Source organism: Cylas formicarius, unplaced genomic scaffold (assembly GCF_029955315.1).
Source record: "Cylas formicarius isolate icCylForm1 unplaced genomic scaffold, icCylForm1.1 PGA_scaffold_4__25_contigs__length_36172078, whole genome shotgun sequence".
NCBI classification, from domain to species: Eukaryota; Metazoa; Arthropoda; class Insecta; order Coleoptera; family Brentidae; genus Cylas; species Cylas formicarius.
Genome location: NW_026844334.1, coordinates 7,240,444 through 7,266,053, shown reverse-complemented (window position 1 = coordinate 7,266,053; position 25,610 = coordinate 7,240,444). Strand labels below are relative to the sequence as shown.

General features: G+C 34.4%; 1 protein-coding gene across 1 annotated transcript in view; it reads right to left on the bottom strand.

Annotated features, from left to right (window-relative positions):
• Positions 1 to 953: 953 nt before the first annotated feature.
• LOC132700849 (ETV5-related protein Ets96B) overlaps positions 954 to 25,610 on the bottom strand; it is a 28,236-nt gene continuing 3,579 nt past the window's right edge. Inside the window, exons 2-9 of the mRNA XM_060668420.1 lie at positions 21,382 to 21,460; positions 20,275 to 20,316; positions 16,254 to 16,331; positions 12,621 to 12,875; positions 3,977 to 4,048; positions 3,734 to 3,921; positions 2,731 to 2,839; positions 954 to 2,339 (exon numbers count right to left, since the gene is read on the bottom strand). Of these exons, the coding sequence (XP_060524403.1) occupies positions 2,092 to 2,339; positions 2,731 to 2,839; positions 3,734 to 3,921; positions 3,977 to 4,048; positions 12,621 to 12,875; positions 16,254 to 16,331; positions 20,275 to 20,316; positions 21,382 to 21,460 (1,071 nt within the window). The 3' untranslated portion in view covers positions 954 to 2,091. The remainder of the gene's footprint in view (positions 2,340 to 2,730; positions 2,840 to 3,733; positions 3,922 to 3,976; positions 4,049 to 12,620; positions 12,876 to 16,253; positions 16,332 to 20,274; positions 20,317 to 21,381; positions 21,461 to 25,610) is intronic.

The window sequence follows — 25,610 nt, the reverse complement described above, 5'->3', positions numbered from 1 at the left end:
GAACTGGTCGACCAGTGGAGGTCATAACGGAAGATATTGTTGCGATTGTGGAAGAGGTGGTATTGAGTGATTGACATTTAAAGGTCAAGGACATCTCAGAAATTACTAGACTTTCTGATACAAGTGTTCGTCGAATCCTGCATGATCATTGAGGTATGCATGAGGTTAGTGCAAGATGGGTTCCTAAAAACCTTTCGGCTATTCAAAAACAACGCCGTGTCGAGTGTGCGCGCTCTTGTTTGGAACTCTGTGGAAAAGTTCTGCCGTTCAACAAAAAAGGTGATGGCCACGATCTTTTGGGATTGTGAAGGAATTCTTTTGAAAGATTTTAAAGAAACTAATACCACTGTCAATGGTAAATATTACGCAACGTTATTACATAAATTGCGAGACTGCATACGTGTAAAACGTCGAGGAAAACTCACCAGAGGCGTGCGTCTTTTGCACGATAATGCACCTCTCCATACTGCTGGTTTTGCACAAGCTGCCATTTTAGAGTGTGGGTTCCAACAGATAGATCATCCACCCTATAGTCCAGATATGGCCCCCACCGACTATTATTTGTTTGAATATTTGAAAAAGGACTTACGTTTACGGCGGTTTAACTGCGAAGTTGAGTTAAAAGAGGCTGTTTTAGCTCATTTTGCAGACAAACCAAAAGAATATTTTTTTAAAGGGATTGAGTTGTTAATAAAGATATATAATAAGTGTATTGAAGTTAAGGAGGATTATATTGAAAAATAATAAAAAATTGTTACTCTACTTTGTTTCTTTCATATTCAGGCCGGGAAATTTTGGCGCTGCCCTCGTAAATATTAGGCTGGGCGATATTTTTTTCATTTTTTAAAACTTAATTTACCAAAGGTTCCGAAAAATAAGTGTTCATAAACGTACGCTTTGGCAATTTACATGAATTTTATTATTAAAAAGTTGTACTTTGAGAGTAATTAACAAAAATTGCAAAAAAAGTCAATGGCTTACATTTCGTTGACAATACTAAAATTAGCACTTTATCATTCTATATAATTAAACTAGGCAACAATATGTCCAAAACCATACAGATTAGAAGGGGAGTACGGCAGTGATGTGTGCTGTCAGCGCTCCTGTTCAACTTGCATTTGGAGGCGAGTTTTTAGGAAGCTTTCTAAGAGGCGGAGATGGGAGTCAAAATTAATGGAGGGTGGATCAACAATATCCGCTATGCTGACGATACGGTCTTAATTGCTGATAACATACACGACCTACAACACCTAGTCAACTAGCAAATCAATGGGCCCGAATATCAACACCAAAAAAACAAAGTTTATGATTATCCCTAGAAACCTAAATATGTTTGAAAACTGCACCAAAGCATTTAACGCAAAGCCCGTAGAAAGAGTAGATAAGTTTAAGTACGTGGGGATTTGGGTTTGCGAAGAATGGACATCAGACAAGGAAATAAAAAGTCGCATTGAACAGGCTCGACTGGCATTCTGGAGGTTTCGAAAGGTGCTTACCTGTTCCGATCTTGACCTTAACCTAAGACTCAGATTCGTTAAATGCTACGTTCGGTCCGTGCTTCTTTACGGTTGAGAAGGTTGAACACTAAAGGCGAATACAATCAATAAATTGGAGGCCTTCGAGATGTGACTGCATCGCACAACCCGTTGAACGGATAAACTAACAAACTGTTTGAATTGAGTAAGAAGAATAAAACGGCATCAGGGATATATAATGCGAAACGCGAAGTACAAATTCTTGCATCTGCTGATCGAAGGCCGGAGATCGCAAGGAAAAAAATGTCTTGGCTACGTAATATTAGATAGTGGACCGCAAGCAATAGAGAAACATCCATTAGTGGATACGCACTGGAAGGAGAAGATCAAAAAATTATGCAAAAATTGTTTAGCTTATTGCAAAAAAGCAGATTAAAAAAAAATCACATCTTGAAGCCTTACCTCATGTTTTCTGGAGCACCCTGTATTTACGTGAAACAAAGTTTCTTAAATGTTAGAAAAAAAATGCGAGATCTTCTAATGACTAATGATATGTAACGTTAATGTGTCGCAGACGGTCGAAAAGTCCTCAATATCGACGGGATCGGGGGAAAAACTAGGGATACCGCGTCGGTTTGGGGTCCTGAAGATAAGGATGTAAGTGCTGGTAAGAGTGCGCGATGCCGCAATTGTAAAAACTGAACATGTCCGTGTAGGCCAAGTTGTGGGTCGACTCCAGCTTGCCGGGCAAGTTGTCCGACCTGCTGGCCAACGGACTTTTAGCGGGATCCATCTGATGGTGGCCGTAGGCCATGCCGAACAAGACGTCGGGTTCGCATACGAATTTGTAAACGTACCTTTCACCTAAACAAACAGAAAAAATACCAAAATTATTAATTCACTTTATGTAGGTCGCCAAAATTCCAAAACTATGGTAATATAAAATGTAATTAAATTATAATATATAATAGCATAAATATCTCCATATTGTGGCTATTTGAAGTTATATATTTCAGTCATACAAGTTGGTGGGTCACATTTTATATTCATTGAGAGTTAATTATATTTCAAAGTTCCTGTCAAGGCGCTAAAAAAAATGAAGGAATATATATATATTGTCTTTATGCTGCCTTTAGATCTTTAATGTTAATGTTAATTTTTATACTTTTAATTTTTACCCACAAGACGTTGCCTGAACATATATTAGAATTTACAATAAAAAATTAAATCAATGATAAAGAATACAAAAAAATACCAGCGACTTTCTGCATAATTCCTTTTTCGTAGTAATAACGCAGAGATCTGCTGAGTTTGTCGTAGTTCATCGCTGGCCGATTCTTCTGCGCGCCCCACCTCCTCGCTACCTTAAAATAAAAAATTAGGAGCATCATGACCACATGGACAGAGATCACACAAATCATTAATAAAATAACCTAACCTAAACATAACCTAAATTGACACAAAAACGATACTATCCACACTACCACGATACTACCCATAGAAAATTATACGTTGTTATACATTCACAGATAAATAAAAAAGTGTAAATTTATATTACCAGTGCTATGGGCCGGGCTAAAATGATTATTTCATGGATGTAATTTTTTCTTCCTGCCTTCCTGTTTTTTCAAACATTGATTTTAGAAACATCGTTATTTTGCGTGTTTGATTAAAGGAAAGACATTTATTTCTCTCTCCTTGCCAACCACAGGTTTATAATAATCGTTTTCTTAATATAAGATTTAACGCTAGTGCTGATGTGCCTAAGATCCCTAAGGAAGCGCAAAGATTTGGGTTCCAACATATACTGTTGCTACAAATCATTATGAAGGAAAAACTCCAAAGAAAGAGATCTCTAAGAAGGAAGCTTATGGCTGAAGAACCTTAAGGAAAAAATAAGAATTGCTCTGATGATTGCCAACCTTCGAAACGAGGTCTGCACTTATAGAAGACGGTGAAGAAGAAGAAATGTTTTGAAGAATCCAACAAGAACGTATAATTAAATTTTGTTCATAATGGGCTTGAGGGCTTCAAACATCAAAAAATAAATAAGTACTTATGGAATCCAAGCGATAACTGGACACCTGACACTCGATGGAGTAGGTCAAAGTGTGAGACCAAAAGATTAATGGAAGAGAGTAACAATTTTGCATGTCTGGTCAAAAAACGATTGCAAAAAAGGTCAAAAGAACTTGAGTTCAAATGGCTAATATGAAAGAATGTCATCTGTTTGTCTAGCGCAATAACTAACGACTTACTTCTTCTGGCTCGACTAGTTTAAACTCCATGCCCCTGCCCGTCCAAGCGATACACCCGGCACTGGCGTCAGGAGCGTCCAACAACGCTACCAGAAACTGCCACAGCTGAAGGGATCCCCTGCGTCCGTTGGAATGGCCTTGGGTACTCAATGGACAATTTTCTTGACTCGGTTTTGGTTCCGCTTTGTCTGTTGAATTTCAATTTCCTCGAATCACTTCGGTTCTGGTTCTAAAAATACTCACCCGTGCTGGCGTAGCGCCACGCCGTCTTGATTTTGGACGCCTGCGTGGTTTTGTCGCAACTCGATATTGTGGCTAAGAAAAAAAAGACATTCAGGGTGACCCAAAGTAGAATATCTCCCTTATTTAGTACAAAAACAAAATATTGTTTTAACGAATGTTGAATAAAATCGAAAGACATTTTTAATTATACAGGGCGTTGCGTAAAATCTTGGTAATACAAAAATGTATGTATATTTTTAAATTGAACGCGCTTTACTGGGTGATATAAGAAAATGGAAACATTTTCAAACGTCTATAGGCTACTCCAATACTATTTACAAAACTAATGTCGAGTCGAGTCTATACGTAAACAAACTGGCATCTGAAGTTACGGCTTTTTTTCAAAACCTCATATAACTCTGAAACCGAAACAGATATCCATTTGCGGTTTTCAGCATTAGGTTTTTTATAAAAATCGAACTAATGAAATTCGGTTTGCAACCGCAAAAATTCTAAAAAAATCAAATCGTTCTAAATCTAATATTCCAAAGCTTGAACGCATTGCTCTAAAATTTTTAAAATCGACATCGTAATCCTAACAGCTGATAAAGGAAATGCTATGGTGGTCATGAACATAAATGAATATCAGGAAAAAATTCAAGATATTCATATAGATAGATCGCATCTTCAACTTCAAAAAGATCCTACGTCATCTATGGAACGCAACCTTAAATCTGTTTAACTCCTCTTCTCTATCAGACTCCGTGAAAAAGTTTTTAACCCTTCATGACTCTTAAATTCTTCCTCTCCATGGACTCCCTAAGATTCCCCAAGAAAACTGAAAGTTTCGCAGCTAATTACCAGATGCACAGGATATTCTGGTTAGTTTCGACGTAGAATCTCTCTTTACTAAAGTCCCTATTCCTTAAACTCTCAACATCATTTAAGATATATTAATATCCGAGAATATGGAACCAAACCTTCTCATCTTAATTGAAAAATGCTTATCTTATAACGGTCATATTTTTGAACAAACGTCGGGAACAGCTTTGGGGTTTCCATTATCACCAGGCATCGCGAATATATTTATGGAAACCTTTGAGAAGAAAGCTCTCGACACCTTTCATCTAAAACCAAAATTATGGAAACGCTACGTCGATGATACTTTTGTTATTTGGCCTCATGGTGAAGAAAATCTTCCATTCTTAGATATTCTTATCAATAGAAAATCAAACCTAACATTGGGTCATTGTGTTTACAGAAAACCTACGCACACAGACTGAGTCACTGAAAACAGAATTGATAATAATTTATATTATTAATATAATAATTTTCCCATTACAGATATTAAGTCGTTCATCAAAAAATACACTTCACCACAACCTTCCGATAGCAATGAGGTGGAAAGCAATCCTACATTTGTCACTGTGGTCCTTCCTTACATTCAAAACACCACCGACCACATATCAAAAGTTCTAAAGAAGTATAACGTCAAAACCAGATTTACCACTTATCCAAAAATCTTTCAACATCTTCGGTCCGTCAAAGACAAAATTCCATTTGAGATACCATGCATATGCGGCAAAGAATACATTGGAGAGACCGGACGAAAAATATCAACTAGACTCAAAGAACACGAAAGAGCCTTACGACTAAGACAAATAAACTCATCAGCTCTTGCCGAACACATTCATGAAACCGGGCATAAAATTTTATTCGATAAAACTAAAATTCTTGCATGTAATCAGTTCTACTACCAACGAAAAATCCGAGAGTCTATAGAAATCTATAAACTATTATCTATTAGCGCCCCCCTCAAACAATACAGAGTAGTACAGAGTAAAATACGAGCCAGTATCAGTCAGGCTCTGAAGAAGCCAACATGATGATTGGGGAAACGTCAGCAATTTCGACTCAGCAAAAACTGACGCAGAAGTTTTGTAAAAAGTATTGTGGTACAAATTGTGGAAGTTTCTTTGAAAGATTATCTAGGTTCTCGTTTTGGTTTATATTAAACTAAGTTACCTTCATGCAAATTATAAAAGTTATTGTTAGGTATAAATTTAACTCATGAAAAGTTTGAAAAATCATTTTTGTGAGTTCATTTATACCAATAATCCTATACTGTTTGAGAAGTTCATACCAAGCGGAATCAAGTTGGCCTATAAGATATAGGGTGGTCCATTAAAAAAAAAACTTTTTTTCAAAAAGACAAAACCATTTAGAAAAAAACTGAATTCTACGCCACTGAATTCTAGGTAAAAATCTATATCGGATGCGTTTTTCAGTACTCCGATATTTCGGAGGATACCCGAGAGGAGTGCCCAAAGTGCCTAAACTATGCAAAGTTCGAAAAGGAATTTCTTAAGAAAGGGACCTTTATTTTAACCAGGGATTCCAAAAATACCGAAGTATACAGGATGTTCCATTTAAAATAACAAAGTTGATGTCAGGGCGGTCACTTTTGGGACAGCCTGTATCAACAAAATTATAATATTTTAAACCTTCAGGAGAATCCAGGAAACTTTTGTAAGAAACTTTTTTTCGTATCATCCATGAGTTTCCAGATCGTACAGTGGATCGTTTTATTTGGCACACGGTGTACATACGAGGGCAGCGCCAAAATTTCCCGGCCTGAATATGAAAGAAACAAAGTAGAGTAACAATTTTTTTTCAATATAATCCCTCTTTACTTCAATACACTTGTTACATCTCCTTATTAACAACTCAATCCCTTTAAAGAAATATTCTTTTGGTTTGTCTGCAAAATGAGCTAAAGCAGCCTCTTTTAGCTCAACTTCGTCGATAAACCACCGTCCACGTAAGTCCTTTTTCAAATATCCAAACAAATAATAGTCGGTCGGGGCCATATCTGGACTACAGGGCGGATGATCTATCTGTTGGAATCCACACTCTAAAATGACAGGTTGTGCAACACCAGCAGTATGGACAGGTGCAGTATCGTGCAAAAGACGCACGCCTCTTGTCAATTTTCCTCGACGTTTTGCACGTATGCAGTCTCGCACTTTATGTAATAATGCTGCGTAATATTTACCATTGACAGTGGTATTAGTTTCTTTAAAATCTATCAAAAGAATTCCTTCACAATCCTAAAAGATCGTGGCCATCACCTTTTTTGTTGACTGGCAGACTCTGGAGTTGCTTCTCCCTTACGACGCCACTTCATTGATTCTTTTTTCGATAGAGGGTCATAATAGAGAACCATAGTTTCATCTCCCGTCACAATAGTTTCTATCACAGGCTTCGGTTCCTACTCACAGAGTTCCAAAACAAGACTGCACACTGTTTTTGATTAGCCGAAAGGTTTTTAGGAACCCATCTTGCACTAACCTTATACATACCTAAATGATCATGCAGGATTCGACGAACACTTGTATCACAAAAGCTTAGTAATTTCTGAGATTTCCTTAACCTTTAAACGATCGCACTCAATACCACCTCTTCCACAATCGCAACAATATCTTCCGTTATCATCTTCAAGGGACTCCTGTCCCATTCGAAAACGTTTTGCCCATTCTTTCATTACAGAATACGAAGGAGAACTTTGGCCGTACACACAATCCAACCTTTTTTTATGTCAGAAACTTTATGACTGCTCTATACTCAATTTGCATTATTTGCGAAATTTTTTCGGACACGTCTTGTGTAAAATGCTGTCAATAAAAAACTATTTGACGCAAGACTACAATTTTTTGTTCGCAGCCTACTAAGATATATATTTAAAAGAAGACAAAGTTTTATCGTGATACTGGAGCTGCATCTACAATACAATATATACAATATAAAATATTTTTTCTACTCCCGTCTGTAAAATACCTCATTACACATCGGTCTAACGTGCGGGAAGCGTCACTTTACCACGTCCGTTTCGTTTCTCACGGATCCGAGCCACTTCGGAGATTTTCGGGATTTTACTTCAAGGGTTTGGGAGCAATCGGATGTTTTCGGAGGTATTTCCCACTCCTTGAATTTTGACGTTTGTCAATTCTGACGGCCATGTCATTCAAGTTTTGCGAAAATGTACTCAAAAACTAACGGTCTTAGAAAAAGTATAGTATGCAACACGTTCGGTAAACTTTTTTAATCACTCGTGAGTCAAATGCCATTTACTGCACTTGTTGCATAATATACTAAAAATTTATTAACATCCTAAAAAAAATATACATCTTTTGCAATTTTTTTGTTTTTTAAACAACCAAATGTTTCTCAAAAATACAAGGCAAGTCGTGCGCTGCACACTCATCGATGAATCGACCTGTATAAACCGACTAAACTACGTCCTTTGGCTTAGATATCGAGGTTTGAGGCCACTTTTACTGGGACCTCCCCGTAAATTCGCGTTTAGTTAAAAATTCAAGTCGCGATATTGAAAATTTCCATCGGGCGCATCGATATGCAAATCGCGATGAAACGCGATTCCGGTTTTTCATAGAAAATCAAAATTCATTCTTCCGCGATTAAAAACCGACGCTATCCCTTCACGAGGGTAAACAAGATTCTGTTTAAAGTACACGCGTGTCGAGTTCTTGATGCCCCTTTGCAGGTGGCAGGGGGGTTGCCCTAAGAAGCCTTTAGGGTGAGATTGATTTTTATTATTTTAAAATCCAATTTTTCTGATTCAATTCTCTACGTAAGTAACCTACTTATGTTTTTATTGCATTATACTTTTCTATAATATATAAACGTTGTATTTTATTAAGATGTATTCAGAATTCGTACCGAAGCCATTTCCGTAAAATAAAACAAATAAAATGAGAGTGAAAGGGATACGTTACCGCATGGCCAGGAAATTAATTTCGCAAAATTGGTTGGCCAATAGTAAATCAACAACAACGATCATTGTTCGTTTTTAATGGGAAATATTTTGTCCGTCGACGACTTTGAAACCAAAAACGGAAAAATTAAAAACCATTGATTTTTACCTTAATGGGAAAGAACTTTAATTAAAATATTAAAGTTAATAAACGTTGTAAATGTCAAAGTCATTGTTCCTTATATCGATGGAAAACAAGAAAAATTCGACAGTAATAATAATTTCCTAAATTATTTTAAGTTTGGCAAGGTGTTTACTGTCGAATGTCAAAATTTATGGTACCTCTACATCGTATTCTGTTATGGAGTTCAACTGAGGGGTGTGCGTGTCTAGTTTTTTAAAACAGTGCTAAAAGTAATATGAATTTGATCGGTTTATTATCTACGCATCTAAATACTATTATTATTTATTATTTTTTGACAACTTTACGTTAACTTTGTGATGTAATTGCTATTTTATATTTAATTTTTAATACGGCCAACCAGTGGGCACAGAAGCTAACAAAATTCGGCAGGTTTTCCAAAAATAATAAATAATATACACATGAATTTAATTTTTTTAAGTCAAAATAGTATCATACTATTTTTTATTACCATATTTTTATTAATATTTTCATTTTAAAACAAAATATAATTTTTGGGTTTTTCTCTTAAGATAATGCGAAATAGTACAATATTTATTTTTATATGTTGGAACTTTTAGATTAAAAATACATTTTCTGGTATTTTTTCAAGCGGCTAATAATTGCATTTTTATCCACCCATTATGGTGTTTCGATCAAAAACACAATTAGAAATTAAAAAATATTTTTATGTTATTTAGTGATATATAGGAATTTAAAAGAAAAAATAAATATTTCAATTTATTTTATTTATTTATTTTTTATATTTCAAACTATAATCTCAAATTTAGCGCTGTTAAAAAAAACGTTCCCTAGTTCATTATTTTTCGAGCCTATATCATGCCAGATTGTGTAACTACGCAACTTCGGCAATATCGGCTTTATTAATATTCATCCCCTTGAATTAGCCCTCGTGTATCCCTAAAATACACCCGACGGGAATACTGCAAACAACCAGTTTCAGCGAGAATTACTCCCCGACGAATATAAACATTTGCCATTGATATTTACGTTTTATGGTGTGGTTTAAAATTTTTACAATTGTTTTCGAGGTTATTAATTATAAACAAGCCATATTTATCAAAGAAACTTTCACACAAAACTTCTGGATTCCTCCTGTGTCGGTTTTTTCGCTTTACTTCGAGAAAGAATTAATCATACCCGTAAGGAAATAGACCAAATCAAGCCTCTTCTGTCTCTACACCTTGAAATTTTTTCTATTTTGTCCCCATCCGAGTTCGATACCCTTTCAAACATGATTCATGACAAAGTTTTAAATCTTAATTTATCTACCACGCAAAATCACATTCAGAAATTCGAAAAACTAACGTCACTACTAGGAAAACCATCAAACTCTTCTAAACTACCAAACACTGTAATAAATGTATCATCGCACCAACTTTCGGAAACTGAAAAATTAGTTCTTTCAAAAGATTCCAATTTCGTCCTTGCGCCAGGTATTATCCCAAAAGGGGAAATCATTTCAAATGTCGAGTCTATCCTAAACAAACTGCCATCCCAAACAGCTAATGAAATTCGATTTAAAACCGCAAAAATCCTTAAAAAATAGAAACCTCCTAAATCCAATATTGCAAAGCGTGAACGCATCGCCCTAAAATCTCTAAAATCCAATCCAGACATCCTGATCCTAAAAGCAGATAAGGGAAATGCTACGGTAGTCATGGACACAGACTCCGTGAAAAAATCTGTTACCCCTGACGACTCTAAGATTCCTGATCTCTACGGACTTCCAAAGATTCACAAACTAGGATTACCCCTTCGACCTATTGTCAGCACCATTTCTATATTCTTTATATTTATGGAATCCTTTGAGAAGAAAGCTCTCGACACCTTTCATCTAAAACCAAAATTAAGGAAACGCTACGTCGATGATACTTTTGTTATTTGGCCCCATATTCAAGAAACCCTAGTAGATTTTCTTAGACATTTAAACTCGATACACCCTAACATACGTTTTACCATTGAGTAGGAAGCTAATAATAACCTCCAATTCTTAGATATTCTTATCAATAGAAAATCAGACCTAACATTGGGTCATTGTGTTTACAGACAACCGGTATTTCTGGATTTTTTGATTCCGTTCTGAGGTAACCGCTGTCAGACATGGGCCATAGACGACATCACAGTGATTAAAAGAAGATAAAACTATCCGATCACACAAGACCTTTTTTAATGATCGAATTAAAATATTTTTAGAACCATATAAGCATTTTAAGTGAGCAATGGATTTTTTAATACATTGTGTAACTTGACCATTAAATCTTAGGTTACTGTCGAGCATAAGCCCAAAGTTTTTTGCCTCCGTTTTCAGAGGAATGCACACATTCGATATTTTTATTCCAACTAGTTGAAAAAATCGAGCAACATCGACGGGACTACCAAAGAACATTGCTATATACTTTTTTGGATTTAGATGGAACGAATGTTCTAGGGACACGCTGTTGATTTCTAGATCATTATTTATGATTTGACAGCTATCCAAAATTTTATCTCCCGAAAATGAGTAATAAACTTGTGGATCATCTGCATACATTTGGGTTTTGCAATGCTGTATAAAACTAGGAAACGCGGACGTATATATACAGTATAAAATTGGCCCCAGAATAGAGTCTTGAGGTACCCCAGATATTATAGCACGGCAGTCTGATTGTCGTCCATTTAGAACCACTTTTTGTTTACGATCTTGTAAGTAATTCCCCATAAACTCGACAGCACCCTCATCAAGCCCTATGTATTTTAGAATAGTTAACAAATTACGGTGATTCAAGGTATCAAACGACTTAGAGTAATCCATTTGGTTTTGTCAATTGTGCGGAATAAATTATCTGCGACGTTTAGGAGAGCAGTTGCACAACTGTGTCCCTTCCTGCATTTTAATGACATTTTCCAGAATTTTGGAAACTATAGACAAAATGCTAATAGGGCACTATAACTTGTGGGACTTTTAGTATTAGAAAGAGGCACAATATGTGCGATCTTCCACGCGGAAGGAAAAACGGAATTATTGATGCAAAAATTAACGATATGGCAGATATATTTAAGAATAAATGGACAACAAAAGATTAGAAAGTTCACATGTAAATCATCTGCTCCGACTGCTCTGGACTTAATGTTGCATAAAAATTTCGACACGTCAGTCTCTGTGATAGGACAAAATTTCAGCCTCGAACCAGTAAAGACAATTGGTTTGTGCTAATAATATTAAGATTTTTTAAAGATTTCCACATTTTTTTCGAGCTACGATTTAACACATGTTGCATATAGGCCTTTTTTTCTTTTTTAATTGTCATACTTGTAAAATTTCTGAGACTTTTGTATTGTTCAAAACCAACGACATTTTTAGTTCTTTTATATTTGCTTTTAGCTTTATTTCGGGTTTTTGTAAGTAGTTTAATGTTGTCTGTTATCCACGGTTTATATGGTGTATGGAAAATGAAAAAGGTTGCCTTATCGTCAATATTATCAATATCATATATGTTTCGCCACGGAAGCGACTGTACTTGGTCATACAAGAGAGTGAGATTAACATTTTTTAGATCTCTAAATGTACTGGGTGGAGCTTACAAATGCTGTGGTTGTAAAGTTAACTCAGCAAAAACGAGTTCGTGTACTTGGAGACGTACTTTACGTCGACATGGTGTCAGACTTGGGGTTCACGCGACAAGTGCTTCCGCTAAAACCTAACTTACTTATTTCTTTCTCGACGGGTTCCTCTTTGACGAGTTGTCGCTGACTCGCGACATCTCCCGAGACGTTGGGATCCACACTTTGGGGCAACGTTTGCTTTGACGAGAAGGACGCGAGTTTGTCGTAAAACGGGTTCGAATAGAAACACCCCGTATGCTGGTAACTTCCCGCGTAAAGTTCCTCCAAGTTGTCAGCCGAATAACCCCGCGCTTGCATCGAGCTCTTCCAGATGTTGTGGATCTTTTCTGGTTTCACGTCTGGAAAATTGTAATGCTCACCTTAATCGAAAATTTTGTGAATTAACATATCAGTAAATGGTTATTTTTCTCTCAGTTTGAGGAAACATGAAAAGCTTATTAATTTACACAATCAATCCAAAATTTATGTTTAATATACATAATATGGCAATAGCATACTTAAGAGAAGCTTGTGTTGGTCTAAAATTGTATAATCTTCATACAGAATATTTTATTTCCTGCGGGTTTAGAAACAAAATTAAATATAGGAAATGTAATATGTAGTGGAAATTAATAATATAAAAAATGGTGCTAATAGTTTGGTTTTTATATACTTAAATATACATAGGAAAATAAATAAATAAAATAATTACACAATAACACAAAGCCACAATGACAATAATACTATATACGTGAGCTGTAGATTTATAAAAAAAACCAGAAGCACCTTATCTTACTATATCATAAAAACTGCCAGATTAGATTCTGATGAAGAAGAATTATAAAGTTTTACGTTTAAAATTTACCTTTAAATATTGTTATCCCAAAGGGAAGTTACAAATTTTACACAATTTTTACAATTTTTTTTTTATAAAACTTCTGGATTCCTCCTGCATCGGTTTTTGCTTAGTCGAAATTGCTGACGTTTCGCCAATCATCCAGTTGGCTTCTTCAGAGCTTGACTGAAACTCAGAAACCCAGTTTTAGTCAAGCTCTGAAGAAGCCAACAGGATGATTGGCGAAACGTCAGCAATTTTGACTAAGCAAAAACCGACGCAGGAGGAATCCAGAAGTTTTGTAAAAAGCATTACAGTAGCCTGTGGAGGTTTTTTTGAAACATATTTTTTTACTAACAGTTATACCTATTATAAATAATTTTGACATATTTGTATTTGTTTTTTTTTTGAGATAGCTCTTGTAAGCATGTCCCGATACTGATTTACCATAAATGCTCTGGTTATGTTTAAACCATTAATAAGGTATGTTTATTTAGAATATTCCCCAAGGCATAAAAAATGTAAGACAATTTTTTAATTCTGTTGCTGGTCAGTTCAGACTCTCGAAGTCCTTTGGACTACATGTCTGTCTAATATTTTATCGTGTGGATCGCCAATGGTAATAGTTCAGAACTTAAACCAGTATTTCTTGCAGAAAATGTTAAATACGAGGGCAGCGCCAAAATTTCCCGGCCTGAATATGAAAGAAACAAAGTAGAGTAACAAAATTTTTTATTATTTTTCAATATAATCCTCCCTAACTTCAATACACTTATTACATCTCTTTATCAACAACTCAATCCCTATTAAAAAAATATTCTTTTGGTTTATCTGCAAAATGAACTAAAATAGAGAGTTTTAACTCAACTTCGTCGTCAAACCTCCGTCCACGTAATAATAGTCGCTGGGGGCAATATCTGGACTATAGGGAGGATGATCTATTTGTTGGAATCCACAGTCTAAAATGGCAGCTTGTGCAACACCAGCAGTATGGACAGGTGCCTTATCGTGCCAAAGACGCACGGCTCTGGTCAGTTTTCCTCGACGTTTTACACGTATGCAGTCTCGCAATTTATGTAATAATGTTGCGGAATATTTACCATTGACAGTGGTATTAGTTTCTTTCAAATCTATGGAAAGAATTCCTTCACAATCCCAAAAGATCGTGGCCATCACTTTTTTTGTTGACTGGCAGACTCTGAATTTTCATAATAGGGTCATAATAGAGAACCATAGTTTCATCTCCTGTCACAATAGTTTCTATCACAAGCTTCGGTTCCGACCCACAGAGTTCCAAAAAAGACCATGCACACTCGTCACGGCGTTGTTTTTGAATAGCCGAAAGGTTTTTAGGAACCCATCTTGCCTTATGCATACCTAAATGGTCATGCAGGATTCGACGAACACTTAAAGCTTAGTAATTTCTGAGATATCCTTGACCTTGACCTCAATACCACCTCTTCCATAATCGCAACAATATCTTCCGCTATGACCTCCACTGGTCGATTACTTCTTGAATCATCTTCATTCGAAAACGTTTTGCTGATTCTTTTACTACAGAATACAAAGGAGAACTTTGGCCGTACACACCATCCAGCATTTCTTTAATTATTTTAGGTGCTAACCCTTCTTTTGTCAAAAACTTTATGACTGCTTTATACTCAATTTGCGTTATTTGCGACATTTTTTCGGACACATCTTGTTTAAAATGCTTCCAATAAAAAACTGTTTGACGCAAGACTTCAATTTTTTTCGCAGCCTACTAAGATATATATTTAAGAGAAGACAAAGTTTTATTGTGATACTGGAGTTGCATCTATGTCAGGCTGGGAAATTTTGGCGCTAACCTTGTACTTTGTTTTGGAAAGGTTTTTTCTGCTGCAGTTCAGGCATCGATTCAAATGGCAGAGTAATATTTTGTATTTTTTTTAGTACAGTACGTTTTACATTAAAATAGAAATTTTTTTGTTTCCTAAAATCGTCTTCTGATGAAAGTTGATGTCTTGGTAATTATTTAATTTTGCTGCCAAACGGTGTAAATAGATAAACAAAGTCGGTTCAGACGAGAAATGCTAACATAACCTGAAACCTGAGGCAGGACATTCAATATGTGGAATTTATAACTCTTCAACCGATAGCAGCGTTTAATAATCAACGTGACTGCCGACAGTTGGTCAACACCACAGTTTTCAGAGTTGTGCTATTTTTCGGCTGAATTTTGCCAAATTGAGCATATATCAAATTAAATTTTCAGAGCAAGGCTTAACCGTTTGCAGATTGGGTAGGAAATGACCGAAAAACACATTGGCGCCAGAATTTTACTATATTTAAAACTCCTACAATATTTAATAGCTAACAACCCTTCTCTGGTTTGACAGTTGCGTCGATATGATGCCACGTTGTGGTAAAAAAATTGTCAACGTATTTTCGTAGTATTCCGGGCAGTCGGTAAGTTTGAAACGCGCGTTTCGACGGAAACTCTTATTCGTCGCCGACAAAAGAGCCCCGTTGCTTTTAAAGCGACTCGTCTCGTTCCTAGCGACGAACTTTTGACAGTTTGATCATCGAACGCAGCGTGATTTCTTTATGACCATTTTTTTGGAAAGCGACAACCGCCCGGGATTATTTAAATCAGTGCCTGCCGGCGGGGAACTCTATTCGGCGCATTATACAGGGTGTTTTCTAATCGAACGTTAATGTTTAAGGTGGTTGTAAGTTTGACGTAAAATAAAGTTTAATTTTAAATTAAAAATAAAAGAAAATGGTTTTAATTGTAAGGTTCTTTCCTCTTAAGGTGTCCCCTAAATATTAATTGAGTATTAAAGAACAAAAAATTCATTTAGTAAACGCCCCGTATACAGTAGGCTCTCGCTGGCATGGGCGCTTAGTGTAATATACTTACCATTAGAGAAATGGGTGTGAACAAGTTCGCTTTCTGGAATATACTGTTCGCTGTCATCCGTGCCGCCGCAGCTATTACCTGGCAAAAAAAAAACGTTAATTGATATACATTTTGGTTTACGTTTTTCATAACCATAATTAAAAAAAAACATAAGAAATGTAATAATAAAATGTCCCGCAATTTCTGGAATCTTTTCTTCACTTTTTAAATCTGGTGAAAAAAATGTTCAATGCAATGACTATTGTCAGTCAATACATATATTATGTGGTTAATTCACACAAATGTTTATTTGTTATATTATGTTATTAAATTATTTATTTCGTACAGGAACTTGATATGTGAATTGATGGCGGATTTAATTTGTCAGAATGTTTCATAATAAACAGGGTTTTTCATTAAAAAAAAAAGACTTGTCGCTAATTTTGTGTAAGAGACACAAATTTTAAAACCATAGAGCGGAACGACGTGACCAAGATTTCAGGATATTACTACATTTTGTTTTCCTAAATGCTTCGTCAACTGTGAATTTCTCTAACTCCTAAAATATTAGAATATGAATTTCTACAGTTTTTTTTCTCGCAAAAACTTTGAAGTATCGACAGTTCATCATGACGGGCAATCTGCCTGTGCCCGTCTACCCGGAGACGCTAAAATATCCGACGGGAGATTTCCAGCAGTTAATAAATAATTCGTAATGTCTAATGCAAGTTAATTACGCACAACAACGGAGTGCTCGGTCGGTTGCTCTTTCGCATTGCTCGGCGGATTCCGCCGACCCCGTAGGGACACGGTGCCCATGATTTAAGGGTTTGCATAATTGATCGCTCGACAACAGGTTGAAATTTGTACCGTAAAAATTAGCGGCGTGCGTTTCCGATGTCGGAGGATTTAAAAAAAATAACTCTGTTATTTCCGATTGAAAATTGTCTTTACTTTTCCAGGTTTTTTGTGTCCTTGAAAATCTGATTTCTCATTCTCATATTGTCGTCAAATACATCTTAATGATGACGTAGCATCGGCCGTTGTGATTATTAATTATTGTCAACGTTTGTGATCCAATCTAACCAATTCTTGTAGTTTTTTTTATTAAATCTTTAATTATATAAAATGCATGTTTCCCTTTGATTATAGTATCATTTAATACCAATCTTGAAGGTAATTAATGCACTGGAAATTATTGGAACTCTTACTATTTGTTGGTTATATTTTGTTTTCTATTAAAATACGTTGTTTCATTTCCAGTTCCAAAATTTACGAAGAAATACTTTGGCAGCTGTAAAAAAATGACTGTCTGATGACAGACTATTTGATTTGTTTTTTTTTTTATTATTTAATTCGTAAACAAGCAATTTTTATTGAAAAGGATTAACAAAAAGGAAAATTATGAACGAAAATATAATTGATACCATTGTTATCACTTCATTCTTAAATTTATACCGTTTTTTTGTTGCGTTATGAATTGAAGGTAAGATAGCTAAATGAAAAAAAAGAGCTCTGTGGACCCGAAAATGCCTGCCAAGACGTGATAAAACAGAACATGGTGCTGAAAATTTAGTATTAGATGAATCCAAAATAGAGTATCCACGTACTTTCAGATTGAGCACCACTACCTTTAAAGTGCTTTTGATGGTACAAAATACAGTATTTCCTCAAAGTATACCAACCTAGTGTAGTTATTAATAACAGAACTATTAAAACAAAATCTGTATAGTTTTTTACGCTTTTCATTTTAACAATAATTTTACACGTTATTGTTAGTTTGAGCTTGGTCTCTGCACTTGACAAACATTTAAACAGCAAATAAAACACAATACAATTAAACTATATCCTGCAGTACAATATTATCGAGTAGAATAGAAAATCTCATTGGTGGTATGCTATTCTACTCCATAGCATTCGTGAAATATTAAATAAAAATCAGACAGTGTAAACATACAAGGTTTTTCTATAATTGCAAGATGTTTCAAAAAACTTTCCTCTAATTTGCATGATAAATAGGATATTTCAAAATAAATTTAGTTTGGTTAATAAACATATCCCAAAATTCCGCCTCCAAAAGATACGGTTTTGTAAAAGAAGTCCTAAAAACTGCTAATGCTGCTAACAATTTTTTTATATTTTCTGGCTATATTTTTAAAAAATATATAATAATAATAATAGCAAAGGGCCTTTATTGGGTTTCGAAGTAGACATCTTACAAAAATATATAACTGTGGGGGCGGAATCCAACATAGTTGCTCTGACATATGAGCACTAATTATAAAATAACATATAGCATATAAATTACATAGACATTCATTCAAAATGGTAGACTCTGCTAAAGTGAATTCAAAAAAGAAATACATATATACAATTTGATAGTTACTAGTTTCATGATCGGTCTCTATTATGATAAATGTATTGTTTAAGTTTTTGTTTGAATGAAATTAGTGAGGTGATTGATCTCAGTGGCAGAGGAAGTTTGTTGTAAGCCTTGATAGCATTGTACGTGAAACTGCGCTGAAACTGTGCTGAAGTATGTTTGGAAACGGTAAACAACCCCCTATTTCGAGTGTTAACCGAATGAATATCTGATCCACGAGTAAGTTTGTCAAAAAGATACGTCGTACGTTGGACAGATATTACTTTTTTAATTAAGGCTAAAAGCTGCGATTTAAAATGTTCGTCTAATGTTAGCCAGCGAGAATCCTCTAGGCTAGTAGATATGTGATCCAATTTACGAATATTGTATGAGAATCTGAAACAGGCATTCTGAAGACGCTGAAGACTAACCTTGTCCTTTTGAAGTAGGGCACGCCAGTAAACTACCATACAGTATGAAATTGAGGAGAGAATTAAGGAATCGGTAAGTTTTTACTTAATTGCTGTGTCCAGAATATCTTTATTAAAGTAGAGAATCCGAAGCTTGTAAAATGATTTCTGGATCAATGAAGCTTCAACCTTCAAAACGCAGATTATTATCCAAATAAGAGCACGTAGGTCACTGTTTATATTATTAACGGCGGTATTAATTTGAGAATAACTAAAAGAGAGATATACTTGAGTGTCGTCTGCGTACTGATGGGAGGAACAATGCTTAATAAATTTACAGAAGTCGGAGGTCTAAACGGAAAACAGCATAGGACCTAAAATATGTTCAGCAAGATTGTTCAAAGTAAAAAAAATATAGTGTTTTTGGGGTTCTTTAAATTTTTTAACCCGAATTAATAAATTATTTTAAGTAATTTTCATATTTGAGCGCGAATAATGATTGTTTCAGAAACAACTACGTCAGTACTAACTTTTATAGCCCAACCAAAGGTATTTTTTGTCTAAATTTCTTTTAGGTAACTTAAAATGTTTCAGATATAATTATTAAAAAGCGATTTAAAATAAAAATAAAGCGTGCAAATAAACTATGTTCCTGTCTCTCCAAACACTCAAAAACATCAACTTAGGTTTATAGTTCGTTGAAACATAAAAAAAAAAACGGATTGTTTAGAAAACCAATAAATATCACAGAGTGGAGATTTTTTTTTTCATAATTTAAGACCATTTATCCAAGCTTGCCAGATTAAAAATACCCATACCATCGCTGATGAGATGTCAAAACAAGCACTAGAATAATCACCTACTGGAAGAAGAACAAGAGAAGCTGGGGAACAGTGATTGATAAGAAAATGAACAGACAGAGACTAAGGAAGACATAGATAGATAAATGAAAGGAATTAAAGAAAATTGAAAGGGTGATTACAAACCTGACCTTATTTAGAAATGATTCAGTGTTAGATTATTATTATAGAATAGTATAAATGCAAATCTTTCGAAAAATATCCCTGATTAATATCACAGTATCAGTTTTGTTTGCAACTTATACTATGCTTTACTTTCATCTAAGTTTTGTGTAAACTTTTCGAAAACACTCAGTGCATTTGAACCCGTATATGTATTTCGGTATCGAATAATATATGTGAAACGCTTGCGAGGGAGCTTAGATTTTGTATTTTGCAACATGAATAAGAGATAAGCTTGTAATACGTACCCTCGAGATGCCAGGGTTCTTTCCAATCTGGAGGGAACGTCGCTAAAAACATTAATAAAACGCTGGTTAGGATTATTGCCAGTTTTCTCAGATATCGCAGATAAATCACTCAGCAAAACCCTTCATTTTAAATCAACTAACCCTAAATTAGCATTTTGCATAGTTTTAAAATCAAAATTATTAAAAATCTAGTAAATATTTGAAACAACATATTGTTCCGGCAAATAAAAAACCTAGATTATGATTCAACAATATACATTGTAAATGACGATGATTTAGATTAGATCAAATTAATTATAATAAACAAAAATAAAAAAAGATATACCAATATACCAAAAAATATAAATATAATAAATAAAATAAAATATTCAAAACATATCTAGGTATATATTGTCCAAACGTAGCAAATTAAAATGTTTCAACGACCAACAACAATAACGGCAGTGGTTAAAGGTCGGGATTTTGAAAAATTTAAAAATTTGTAATAATTTGGTGGAAGGGATAATTGGTTCCTTTTTAATGTAATATTTTTTTAATAATAATTTTAATCAGAAAACGTATTCCCTAAACCTTCAAATTTTTGAGCTACAGGGCTACAAGATGAAATTTAAAACTTAACATTTTGATTATAATTTTCTTATCTCTCTAGATATTTTTAGGAAATCTTATTCTCAAATTTTAATCATTATATAGCATTTTTTAACTTCTAAGATGTTTGTACATTTTTACCAGTGACGCCCCTTTGGACATTGGAATAAAAAATTCTGTTAAAAAAAGATTTTTTTAAGTTTTAGCCGCATTTTTATTACAATTCATCGAAGAAATAACACCTATAATTAATATTAATAATTTAATACCTATTGTTAATTAATAAACACTATGTAGGTATATGCAGATATCTACAGTATTTGTTTGTAAAAATATCTTGTGATCGTGAGCGGATTTTTTTTCTCATTTTATTCTAGAAAGCAATTACAAAAAAAAATGTATTTGCGTTGACAAAATTTAATCGGCACTCCTTCACGGTCAATGGAGTCGAAAAAAAATCACATCTATAAAATACACTCGGGCAATATCGACGCAGATAGAAGGTTGTAATTGACTTACCAGCGGGAGTCGCGGTCTTGTAAGGCTCCTGATGCGTCGGGTAACAGGTCGCATTCACCGGGGACCCGAACAGACAACCCTAAGGCAAAAGATTAACGTTTAAAAATAATATTGCGGCTTTGGCACCGAAACATTTTATTCTATGTTGTTTTAATCTAGTAAAATCAACCCGAAAAACATTTTTTTCGGCTGGGTTTTTTCCTTTTTTTGATTAGTTTTGGTTAGTTTTAGTTGCTTTGATATTTTTTTAGGACGAAAAATATAAACTAGGCTCAAAGAATATGAAAAAGCCTTAATGCTAAGACAAATAAACTCATCAGCAGTTGCCGAACACAATCACGAAAGCAGACATAAAATTTTAATCGATAACACTAAAGTTCTTGCATGTAATCAATTCTTCTACCAACGAAAAATCCGAGAGTTTATAGAAATATAACAGTCTTAACCGCAACTCAAGTCTTTACCTGTCATTAATCAGTCATCCGAGAAGCTGTTTTATAAATTTTATAAAACTAAAATAACATTTAATGATAAAAGCAGAGAAAAATGCACATTCAACCAATGGTCTGTGCGTACACTGATTCAACAATTTTAAATTTAAATCAAAAACCTAATATATACAAAACAACAACCAAAAATTAATTAATAACAAAACAGATGAATGGTAGTGTATAGTATGAAAAATTCCAACGGAGAGGAATTCCGCATAGAAATGCAGCGAACTAATTACCCAGTAATTCCAAGGAATTCCGCAAAGAATTCCAGAAAAACTGTAGCTATAAAAAGAATGGTGTATATTCGTTCATCTAGTGAACCACAAGATATTTCATATCATATTAATTACTATTTGTGAGCTGCCTAGTATTTGTAATTTTCATAGACAACGATGAATGTATTTTTATTATTTAAACGCACTCCATGAAACAAAATAAAAATTAAGAAAAATAAATATGTTTCCCATTATTGATTTGGCAATAATATGAAAATGTTTTGACGTCAATGATGGTGGTTTTGAATACTGTGTTGAAGTTTGTTGAAAATTTTTCTTCTTTTAAGAAAACGACAAATGGAAGTGCTTCGATAGACAAAAAGCTTACAAACCACGAAGCCCTTATTATGGATGTAATTTTTAAAATTTTGTTGTTGTTATTACCATTAATCTAGTCCCGCAATTACATTGTTTAATAAGACTTGTGATGGATTTTATTGTTGTAACCAAATGTACAGTCTTTGAAATTAGACGAAATTTTAGGAAAAATCAGTGTGGGAATCAGTTGTGGGAATTATAGTCGGTTATAAGTGGTAAGGAAACTTTGAAGGTAATTAGATGAAATTTTGAGGTAATAAGTCGTTCAAAACACTTCTTTATGCAAGTCGAGGAATATTTGGTGAATAAACAGTGAAAAAGTGACCATAGGACCTGTTAAGAAAATGGCCTGTTTTTTTTTAAATGCATCAAACTTATTAAATATAAACAAAAGCTAGAAAGTTCTGAGAAAATCCTCATAAAAATCTAAAAATTACCTACTCCGTGACTAATATAAAACTAAATAACCTTTTTTTAAACAATTTAGCTTAAAATGTTAAATATTAGAAGTTAGTATTGTGTTCTACTAAGTGTACTCAGACATTTTGGCTATATTGTTATGTCGAACTGGACCAAAGATTTGTTTTTATTGCTTGTTACTTTCGAAAATCGATGAAATCGTATCGTATAAAAATTTTACATCTCCGTAACGGTAGGCCCTATGGGATCGTCGTTGGTACAGAAATGATCATCGACGAAAAAAAAATTTTTTTTATGTTTGTCCGTTCTCCGTTCTCGTCTTTTGGTTTTTCCTGAATAACTTTCGGAACGTTGGAGCTACAAAATTAATATTTGCCTCCTCTTTAACCCTCCACGAGGCACATAAGCTTATAAGAAATGGCCCTGATCCGACGCCGGTATCCATGTTTTTTTCGTGATTTTCGACTGTTTTTTTGCACATTGCTCTGAAACACGGTAAGTGTCCGAAATTTGAAGCAATCGACTTCATATTTCGCAAATTCAAAAAAACTGAAAAATGAGCCCTTAATTTTTGAAAATTGATTATAACTGAAAGAGTATGATTTAGATTTCACTTTCTTTTATATTGCAATATAGCGCGCCTAGACAGCAAAAACTTTTGTATTAAAGTTTTTTCACATATTGTACAGGGTGTTCCCGATATTCCGTGCTAAATGTTAAGCGTCCTAAATTTGCAGATATCAACTACAAATTTAGCAGAGAAGTAAAAGGCCGTGTCCACATTTAAACGGTAGAAATTGGGTGCAGTCAAATTTTAGCAACTATTTTTTAAAAAAAATTGAATTTTTTTTTGGTAATTTCAGTTTCTAGAAAAATATGTTTTCCTCCATAATTGTTCACCCGATCGGCAAAATTATTTAACCAGCAAACGCGGAAGATCCATTTATTTCAGGCATTTTTTCGATTATATACAGGGTTTTGAAATTATAGGCAAATATCTAAAAGAACTAGAAAATTGTTTTTTACAGAGTAAATTATTAGCAGCAATTGGTTCAAACAGTGTTATTTTTGTATTTGCGGTTTTCGTCTATCACATGCGCTGCTCGGGATATTTGAAAAAATCCATATTGATATCGCTATTTCGGGGGCTGTCAAGACTGTCATTGATTATTACGGCGCACTGCATGTTTTCAGAAAAAAAATATTTTCACGAAAAGCATTTACTATTTTCAAAAAATTCTTGGACCAGGAAACGTGGAAGACCCAGTGCTATAGATTCTACTTCGAACATTGTTTGAATCATATACAGGGTGTGTCGTTTATGGACAAAAAATCTAAAAGACCCTAAAAATTTCCGTTTTTGTGGGAAATTATTGGCGATAAATGATTAACTGTTAGAGATGGGATATTTTGATTTGATTTATTTGATTTTGAGTCTCGTTTCGCGAGATATTTGAAAAAATATAATTTTAAATCGCAATTACCAGTACAAATTTTAATATTTACCGTAACTTTGAAGTTCGACGAGATGTGAAGGACACTTTATACAGGGTGTATGTAGAATAAAATTACATCGATTTTGCGAAAGTTCCATAGTGGTACGCAGGAGCACGAGAGAAAAACCATGCGTCCCTCTAGGACAAGAAACCACGAAGCGCCTTCTTTTTAAAATAAAAGTCTGCTTCGCGCTACGCCCCGTGACGATTTTTCGAAAGCAATCTTGTTTATGCATCCACCAAAAAAGGCACATATTATGTATGTGAAAATATTCAGAAAAGTAAAATCAAACTTTCCATAAATTAATCCTGTAATTACCAACAAAATGCATATATGCATATATGCACTTCGCCAAAAATCCATATCGCCCGGTTTTATAAAATTGAATGAAAAATTTCAATTTACAAATTGAAGCTCCGGCGCGTTACGTTAAAATCAAAACCATTATCAATCATTTTCCGAGCGGATCGAATGGACAAAACAAAGATTCGCAGGTTACAAGGGCGACTAATGGCGTTTGTGGCCCCTTAAAAGGCGACCAGAATCGGCCCGGTGACGACGACAAAAGCAAACAAAAGACAGTCGACACTTTCGGCGAGCTTTGCCAGCGAAAAACATTGAAAGGGCTAATTTTAGGTGAAAAATTAATTGAAATTCCCGCTACAATCAATTGATTGGTTTTATCGAGTGTCTCAAATAATAGTTGAAGACGTTATGTGCGTATGGGGCGGCGGGAATGGAGACGCGTGGCGGTACGGCGTCGCCCCAAGGGCGAGCCAATGTTGACATAGTTAATTAAAAGATATGCCCCGCTTTCGCCTATCGTTCGGTGGTGCGTTTAAGCATTATTTTGACACGGCAATAATTTTTTTTAATTTTCCGTCAAATTTGTTTTTTGTATTGTATTGTACACTTGTTGAGTTATTAAGTTATTAAGTTATTATATTACATTGATAACTTTTCAAGGAAACTTCAACAGGCTACTGTAATACTTTTTACAAAACTTCTGTGAAGTTTTGTAAAAATATTACATTGATTATAATAAACATTAAATACTTAGATGTCATAGCTGACAAAAATTTAAAGTGGACTTGTCTAAGCAAGGGGGCCCACCTCAAAAATTAACCATTTTTTTTTCTTGTAATAATTATTAATTCTGGTAATTTGTACATTTTTAGCCATTTACGTAAAAAAAACCTATTCCACATTATTATAAGTGAATCAT